General features: G+C 39.3%; 1 protein-coding gene across 1 annotated transcript in view; it reads right to left on the bottom strand.

Moving 5' to 3' along the window:
- The window catches only part of GARNL3 (GTPase activating Rap/RanGAP domain like 3), a 148,637-nt gene that overhangs the window by 113,359 nt on the left and 25,594 nt on the right, over nt 1-9,684 (bottom strand). Inside the window, exon 2 of the mRNA XM_004375683.2 lies at nt 8,319-8,393. Within this exon, the coding sequence (XP_004375740.1) occupies nt 8,319-8,393 (75 nt within the window). The remainder of the gene's footprint in view (nt 1-8,318; nt 8,394-9,684) is intronic.

Genomic DNA, 9,684 nt, shown 5'->3' with positions numbered 1-9,684 from the left:
AGTGTGCTGTCACAGTATGGGGAGAGCAATTAGGGTCACATAACAATGTATGTATAAATTTTTGTATGGGAGACTAACTTGAAACGTAAACTTCATGTAAACTACAACAATAAAAAATTAAAAAAATAAAAAAGGAAAAATTCATTGTATTTAAAATTTTGTTTAAAATGTGTAGTTCTTTTTCTTCTGAAATAAATCAATACTTTCTCAGAAAATTCTCAGTAATGTCAAGTATAGTTTTGAAATGAAAGAATAAAGCTTGTCAAAATTCTTGTAACAATTTTAATAAGAGAAGGAAACAATTGTGTTTCTTGGTGTTATTAAAGTGAGTGCTTTCTTTCAAAAAAAGAAAGAAAGTTAGGAGGAAATATTCTGATAAGTATATTTTCCAGATAACTAAAGCTTAACATGGCAAACACCTACACTTATTTTATGCCCATTCAGGTAAACATTTACTAAAAGGTATTATGGAGAATAACGAACTCAAATTCTTCTATGCTGCAGACATGCCAGTACACGCCCACAGTGCTGAATGAGTCCTGAGACTTAAGAACTCCTGAATAATCTCTGCATCAAATTCCAAGCCCACAAAAGTTTTTTGTCGCAAAGGAGAATGAAGAATACAAAAGACACAAGGAAAATATTAGCCCAAGAGACAAAAGCGCCACATAAACCAGAGATTCCATCAGCCTGAGACCAGAAGAACTAGATGTTGCCTGGTTACCACCAATGACCACCCTGACAGGGAACGCCACAGAGAGTCCCTGACGGAGCGGGAGGAAAGTGTGGAGCAGAACTCAAATTCTTGTAAAAAAAGACCAGACTTAATGGTCTGACTGAGACTAGAGGAACCCCAGAAGCCATGGCCCACAGATGCTCTGTTAATCCAGAACTAAAACCATTCCCAAAGCCTACTCTTCAGACAAAGATTAGACTGGACTATAAAACATAAAATAATACTCGTGAAGAGTGTACTTCTTAGTTTAAGCAGATACACGAGATCAAATGGGCGGCTCCTGTCCGGAAGGAGAATGAGAAGGCAGGAAGGGACAGGAGCTGGCTGGATGGACACAGGAAATCCAGCGAGGAAAGGGGGAGTGTGCTGTCACATTATAGGGATTGTAACTACTGTCACATAACAATATGTGTATAAATTTTTGTATGAGAAATTAACTTGAGCTGTAAACTTTCACCTAAAGCACAATTAAAAAAAAGAATTTCTCACTGAAAAATGAAAAATAAAAAAAAGCTCCTTGTTGCCTTCATTATCTCTTATATCCCATTTATACTTGTGGAATTTGAAGGAGTGAGACTGAATCTGCCTAATATATTTTCAGAAAAATTTGATAAAAATCCCTATATAATTCTGATCTTATCTGAATGTTCTCTAATATTTGACGTTAAGCAGGGTTCTATATAATACAAACACCCAGGCTACAGTGAGATCATAGTTTTTTATAATGCCTGTGATTTCTCATAAAGTCTATTGCAGAATAAGTTCAATAAACGAATGAATGTATTGAACTGATTTTACTCCAGTTCATAGGTTAAATTGCTGAGATAACACTGGTAGTAGGGGAAAACGAATTTTTTAAAAAATAAAAAAATTTAAATTATAAACATAAATGTGAATATAAGCTGATTGTAAAAAAGCAAAACCGCACAAAAATTCAGATCCTTTTCTCTCTCCCATCCTCCATGGCCCAATCCACACTTCCTTTCCCTGTTATAATCACGTTATCAAACTGGTTTGGATAGTCCCAGATCTTTTTATGCATTTACAAAGATGTGTTTTACTTTTATACACACACACAGATACGTGTACACACACAAACACATATACACACATAATATGTTTTCATAAATGGGACAGTAGTGTAGATATTACACTGAAACTTGTTTTCTTTCATTCAAGAAAATATCTTGAAAATCTTTCTGTCTGTATCTATGGATCTACTATGTTCGTTTTAACAGTGACATAGATTCTTGTCTTTAAACACTTCAAGTGAATATAACCAAAACCAAACCTGTTGCCATGGAGTCAATTCCGACTTATAGCGACCCTATAGGACAGAGCAGACCTGCCCCAGAGGGTTTCCAAGGAGTGGCTGGTGGATTCCAACTGCAGACCTTTTGGTTAGCAGCCAAATGCTTAACCACTGCACCATCAGGGCTCCTGAAGTGAATATAGACTTATAAAATATGTAAATAATTTAAAACCAAAAAAAAAAGCCTCTTGTCATCGAGTCGATTCTAACTCATAGTGACACTATAACAAACAATCTAGAAGGGCATAAAGTGGAAAAATAATGTCCTCCAACTTCTCTCCTGATCTCCCACTTCCATTCTCCAGAAGCAATTCCTATTAAATCCTTATGCATTCTTTCAGAATTTTTTTATGTGTTCACAAGCATACTTAATTTTTTGTTTTTTAGGAAATGGGATGGTTTATATAAGTCATTTTGGAACTTGCTTTTATGTCTAACACTGTATCCTAAATATTTTTCTATGGTAGAACATATACCTCTTATAATTTTATTTTAATTTAATAACTTAATAGCTACTAAGCATTTCATTACGTATAAATGTACCATGATTTATATAACCATTCCTCTACTGGTGGAAACAGAGGTTGTTTCCAGTTTTTGCTATTTTAAATAATGTTACAATATACATCCTAGCACTAGAACTGCTAGCCAAATGGTATGTGCATTTTTAATTTAGAGGGTTATTGCTAACTGCCCTCCCAAAAGATTATAGCAATTCACATATCCTCCAACAGTATATAAGAGAATCTTCCCCATGCTAAGGAAGACAGATTTGTAAAAAGCTGAAAGACTGTCCCCTCTGCTCCACCATATACTAATTGGTACATACAAGTGAGTTGTAACGGAGGTCTCCAGTGATCCACCCTAGGGTCACTTTCATTTTAATTAATAATTTGAATGAACACACAGATGGCAGGATAAGTACATCTAAAGATGATATAAAGCTTCTCAGTGGGTTAGCTAATAAGACAGGTGACAGACTCAGGATGTCAAAAAAAAACTCTTGACAATTAGGGGCACACTAATGAGATTAAATTCAATGTGGACAATGCAAAGTCCCACACTTAGGTACAAAATACAAATTGCACAGGTATAGGGTGGAGAAGTCCAGCTGCTACAAATTGAGGTTCAGCAATGTTGAGTCAAAAACTAGTAAGTGGTAGAGCTAAGAAGCCAGGTTTTCTGACTCCAAACTTGTCTCCACTATACTATGATGCCCCCCATAGTCAAAGAGTAGCACATGTGACAAAGACTGGTGGAGGAAGTGTTAGATATTGTAGGTTCATTATGAGTTGTCAGGCTTTATATACAGAGGTAGAGTTCCAAAGCAAGGATGGGGACAAGACTGCTCTATTTTGTGCCTGTCTGGAGGTACCCAGAGTAATGGGTTTGCTTCTGAGCACTTCAGTTTAAAAAGTTCACTAACAACCTCACATGTGTTCAAGGAACAGCAACAAGGGTGATGATGAGTAGAACTGATTCCATGTCTTAAGAGAAAAAACAGCAGATGTTTTCAAATGTTTGAAGGCTTATCAGATTGAAGAGGGCTCAGACTTACACTATAGGCCTTCGGAGTATATAAATAGAAACCCTGAGTCAAAAATATAGACAGATAAATTTCATTCAATAAAAAAGAACTTTCTAACAATTAGGGATGCAGAAAAAATGGAATTAACTGCTTTAGGGAGTAGCAAGAATGTATGTTCAAGCAGGGACTGATCAACTGACGGTTAGCAAAGTTGTTGTGGGTTATTCATGCATTGGTAGGCGATCATCCTAGATGAACACTAAGGCAGTGCTACTGAAGGTATGGCCCATGGATAAGTGCCAATCCACAAACTGTTTCCCAGTTCCTGATGAGGTATACAGGAATTGAGAGCAAGCATTTAGAAACTTTCATAGCAATTTGACATTACTGTGACATCTAAGTATGTGCTCGGCAGATTCATCTCATTAAACAGAGTCCAGACCACACTGTGTGTTATCGAATTCACTGGTAAATTGCATGAGGTAGGCACTGCATACTAGTCATGCATAGAGGGACCATAACGATTGGAAATAAAAAAGCAGGTCCTTCACTACAGATAGTCTGAGAAGCACAGCTCAGAGGCCTCACTGTGACGTCTCTGGTAAGGCCTTCTCCATCTAATGGAGGGCTCTTCCTGTTACTTTGCACCATGGTCCCCGCCCGTTTGTTTTATCCAGAGTAGTTACCACATTTTGCAATTATTCTATGTATATTTATTTATTTGCTGCTCCCCCTGCTAGTCTGTAAGTCCACGAGGGCAGGACCACAGCAGTCTTGCTCATCGCATCACTAACGTTTGGCCCACCTGGCACAGAGGAATGATTCTACGAATTTGTATTGAGTGAATGACTTGTATCACATGAAAAATACTCCCAATATATAACTTACATTTTTGGTAATGACAGGCTAGGTTATTCAAACCAACCCTCCCACTGAAAAAAACTAAAAGTACTAGAAAAATGTTAGAATCATCTCCTTAAAAGCACTGAAGAGCTTACAAGAGAGTAAGGAATCACCAGCCAAAACTGAAAAGCAAGTGGGAACCCAGAGAGGTAAGTGGAGCATGGGAGCCCCTTCTTAACTTGAGGACATTTGCCAATCCTAGCAAAAGTGAACTTGGGATTTGGTGACCTCTTGGGGTAAAAGGGAAAATAATCAAATCCCAGGACCCACTGAAATAGGTAAGTCTAATCGGAGACACACCCCATTTTAAGCTAGAATTCCAAAGGGCTACACATTCAGGGCAAGGGTGACCCAGAAAAAACTACCCCCACCCCTGCCTCCACCACTAAGGACTGCAAGGAAGGTTGCCACAATGCTGAGCAGACTCAGCGGGGCCGTGTCTCTGAGGTGTTGTGACCACAAGCAAGCCTTCACATACATTTGCAGCTCCAGCTTTCATCACCTGGGTACTTTAGAAAGCCTCAAGCTGGGAATTTAGTTTAAAGGTGTCTGACAAAAACAAATGCAAATCCTCTCTGAAGAAAGGCAACTCATCCTAAACCTCATTATTACTCCTAAAAATTCTTTTCTCAAGAACAACAAATAGCACATAATCAGGCAACCAAGCACACAAAGAAACATAGTACACCATGAGCATATACTAAACAAGAGATATAGATTCACAAAAAATCACGTATTAGTCTTATCAATCACAGATGATATAACCATTATACCCACTATGTTAAAAAAATACAAATTTGACATTATCTTATGTAAACAGCAAATGATAAAGTAATCAAGCAACTTTGGATTAGGCAATAGTTTCTTAGATATGACACCAAAAGCACAAGCAACAAAAGAAAAAATAAATAAGCTGGACATCACGAAAATTAAAACTTTCGTGTTTCAAAGGACACCATTAAGAAGGTGAAAAGACAACCCACAGAATGGGAGAAAATTTTTACAAATCATATACCTGATAAGGATCTAGTATCCAGAGTATATAAAGAACTCTTACAACTCAATAATAAAAGGATAAGTAAGCCAATAATGAAATTACTTTACAGCTTCATATAGTTTGTCCATGGGTTTGAACATTTTTAAGCAGCTATAGTGAGTCTTTTAATGTACTGACTACTTTAACTAACTCAAAGCATGTCATTTTTTTCTCCTTTGGGTCTCAGGTTCCTCCAAGGTCTTTTAAGGCTGTGTATTAACACCGGCCAGGAGCTGTCAAATGAAGAACATCAATATAAAACACAGCCAAGGTGTTCCAGTCGAGTGCTCATGCTCAGTAGCTTTGGTGGAAACAAAATCTAAAACAGAATGTGAGCCTTGCTATCATATGTCCCAGAGAAGCAATTTGAGACAGAACTGTGTTTTGAACACAACAAACTGTAATGATTTGTGAAATCAACAATTCCACCAAATGGTTCCAAAGATGTTAAATGAACTGTCAAGGCCACAGTGCTGTTAGTGAATTGTGGAGTCATGATTTGAACCCGGGCAGTCTGACTCTAGAGCAGGGGTTCAAACTGGTTCTTCCCAGTTCAGTCATAGCTGAGGAAGTGAAACCAGAAAAGATTCGAATATTTAAAATTTGGGTGAACTGGAACAGTAACCAGAAATAGAAAAATTATGGTCAAAGCCCTGCTAGAAACCTAATCTCCCTCTTAGAAAACAAGGGCAGTGTATGAGTTGCATAGCAACCAAATCTCTTGCCCATCAGACTTTGAGCAGAGTCAGAAACAGAGGTGCCCTGCTCAAAGATGGCAGCTGACAGCACCACGTTGAATGTGTGTCGCTCTCCACAGTTCTGCCAATAATCCAGTCTCATGCATCAAGTTCCTGAAAGGGCTCACTACGCCTCTTCCAAGTCTCCCATTCCAGGGCCTCGATCAGTAATTTTTTCGTGTTCTGGTGATTGTTCTGGAGCGCCCAAATTGTAAAAATCCAGGTCTGTTCCAGTTTCGCTTTGCTGGTCATGACTGAACCAGTTCAAACTGGTTCGAAGCCTTGCTCTAGACACTTCTAATCCAGACACTCCACAATCAATTTCCAATTCCTGACCAGGCCCCAGAACCTGTTCTCTGGTGTATAGCAGGGCCAGCTGACATAGCCAGGTGACCAGTGTCTGATGGCCAAAGCTTGTAGTAATTATCCTAGGACCACACAAAGGCTCCATTTATATCTTTCTTGGGAGGTGTGGATTTCCTCCAGACACTGGTCCTGGCAGGGGCTAGAATTGTGCTTACGTGGGGTGGGGAAGTCCAGTGTAGTTTGTTCATTTAGGGCTGGGCTGAAGTTCTGCAAAATTTTGGGAGCAGAAAGATATCTTGAGGGTACAGCAGTCTCTAGGGTCTCTGGTACTTAGGTTCTCAAGGTTGAAACTCAGCATGGTAGCTGTTGGCTTCCCAAGCACTGGAAAATGAGGACTCAATGCTTCTACTCCTGGCTTACCTCCTGGGACACCCTTGGATGCCTGAGTTGGTGGTGATAAGACTGTCTCACCTCAGGAGTGAGGCCATTTGGGGAGAACTGTTTTCCCACTTTTGGGAAATTTCCAGAATCAAATTTCACTGGGAGTTCTTTCTTCTATGTGGGTCAGCTGACATCATTCTGGATAAGAAGTATGCCCACATTCTATTCTATTCAGGGATCCAACCCAACATGAGATTACCTCTCTCTGCCACACAACAATGGTGAGGGTACCATGTCTGGGTGAATGGGTATGCTAAGTTAAGGCCAAAGGTAAAAATCAGCAACTACTTCCCAAATACTATGGCCTTTCAGGTTAAAATCATAGCCCTTTTTCAAGAATCTGCTTAAAAAGGTAGTCACGATGGCAAAGATGGCAATATAGCAGTAGTTATGGTAGTAACAATACCCATTATTACTATTTTAGTCATCAATTATTGAATACTTACTATATGCTAGGCATAGTACTAATAGCTTTATAAGCTTAGCTCACTGAATCCTTACAATTATCCTGAGACAGTTTTCATTTTATAGATGAAGAAACCAAGGCTTAGAAAGGCTGGGTTATTTGCCCAGGTCATAGAACTAAGTACGTGAACCTAGGCTTGTCTGACTCATAAGTTAGGGGGTGCTGAAGCACTGTGATGAGCTACCTTTCAAAGAGGCAGCAATGAAGAAAAAAAAACTGGGACACTTACATATAACTCTGTAGTTCTGGTGACAGAACTCAAGGAATAGAACAGGAGGTGGCAGTTTCAAAGAAGAAAGAAAATCAAGGAGAGTTCCTGTGGCCTGCAGCAAGGAAGACCAGACAGACCAGAAAGAAGGCCTGGGCTCAAGGAGTGATAGATAATAATGGCCTCCTTTCATAGTGTCTTCTCTGAATAAAGACAGCATTTTGTACTTACAGTAATTTTTTGCATCTCTCTCCTGGACTCTGACCATGCTCATATATAATCCATGGCAGGGCAAACTGAGCAGCCTGGCAGAAGGCAACAGCTGGGATTCCAGGGACCATTCACAAAGGGCATTGTGGCTGTGGATTTTTCTTTAGTCTTGTTGCTGGCAGAACACCTTCATGTGTCTACTTGGTTTCATTACAGATATTTTAAAGAGCACATGAGCACCCTCCATACAAAGCATAATGGCATTTTCCCTTCATGCCTGCTTCAAGCAAAGCTCTGAAGCTCTATTTACTCCTTCCCAAGCTACTCTTAGGGAAGTTTCTTTGGTAAGAAGCATCACAAACTGTTCACTACTACATCACACATGCTACGATCATGTGCTTGGTGGCAATATGGAAACTGGGGAAGCTTCCTCACCTCATCTGAAGAGCCATTTTCCACTCTGAATCTTCCAGCCCTTTGGATGGCTCCATCCGCATCGCTGGAAATAAGCTAGGAGAAAAAAGAGCACTCAATTAGGTAGCTGGGTCGCCATTTGCAATGCCCCTCTGTCTGTATGTATCTACCCATAAGTAAGCCAAATACAACAATACGAGCTGGAGGGCCCAGCCTACAAGCTAACAGTCTTGTTTAAGCTCTGTCAGCCAAGTCCTCATATAGTCTACTCCCACAGTCTTTAGAAGCTCAAAAGTAAGGAACCTACAAGAGTGGAGTATCAAATGAAAAACATTAAAGTGATGCTCCCTGGAACAATAATCTTATTACATATCACATGTGGACAAGTGGTAGCTCACAGATGGCAAAAGAGAAAGCCAAGTCTCAAGTTCGGCCTTCATAGGAAACTCAAAAGAACAATTAATGGCTGGCATGAACTCAAGGCTCTACTAAAATCAGAGAAAGCTCTGTGGTTCATTCAGTTTTAGAACAGTCTCCAAAAGGCCAGTTGGTTCCTTCCAAAGCAAGCAGACTATATTTTAGCTCTGGCAATGTGAAGCTTGCAAATAGACAGTCTTCAAGGGGACTCAATGCTAGAAAGGGATGAGTGAAAAGGAGATCAAGCACTTGGTACATCAGCCCTAAAATTACTGACTCAGGATTTAACTTATCCTCTCCTAGATTTCTCAGTAGCAACCTAGGAAAATGACATGTCTTTTTTTAACCTTTTAAATCTGCCTACAACTTGCAGGAAAGATTTGCTAACAATTTCCATATCCCAGACTCGTTAGAACACACTTGCCCAGAGGGGTACTTTTCATCACTCTAACGCAAGGCTTGCCCAGTAAAATAGATACTCAATTTCTTAAGAAAAATTGTTATCTCATATTTTCACTCATATTTCAGAGATATGAAGGTGTGAAAATAAATTGATAAATTTCAGAGAAAAAAACACAAAATTTCCCAAGGAAAATTATTAGAAAAATGTTGGTAACTTTTTTCCAAGGTAAATTTAAAAATATAAAAATAAGTGCTTAATATTCCTTGCATAGGATGCCCTTCACTCCACCTTCCCCTAATGAACCCTTACTCATCCTTTAGTTTCACCATAGTCCCCATTGCTCAAGGACACCTTCTTGACCTCACTACCTGGGAAAATCACCCCGTTATAAGTTCTTAGAGCACTCAACAGAGTTGTGATTTAAGCTTCACTGTATAATTACTTTACTGATGTCTGTCTCTCTCACATATTCCCTCTATTCCCCAATGATAAGCCCTATGAAGACAGTGACTACATTTGTTTCCTCTCACCACTGTATCCCCAGAGCTAAGCACACTGCCTAACATA

The sequence above is a fragment of the Trichechus manatus genome, unplaced genomic scaffold, assembly GCF_000243295.1.
Source record: "Trichechus manatus latirostris isolate Lorelei unplaced genomic scaffold, TriManLat1.0 scaffold00038, whole genome shotgun sequence".
Classification (NCBI taxonomy): domain Eukaryota; kingdom Metazoa; phylum Chordata; class Mammalia; order Sirenia; family Trichechidae; genus Trichechus; species Trichechus manatus.
Note: the sequence above shows the minus strand (reverse complement) of the source record. Positions and strands in the feature narration are given on the sequence as shown.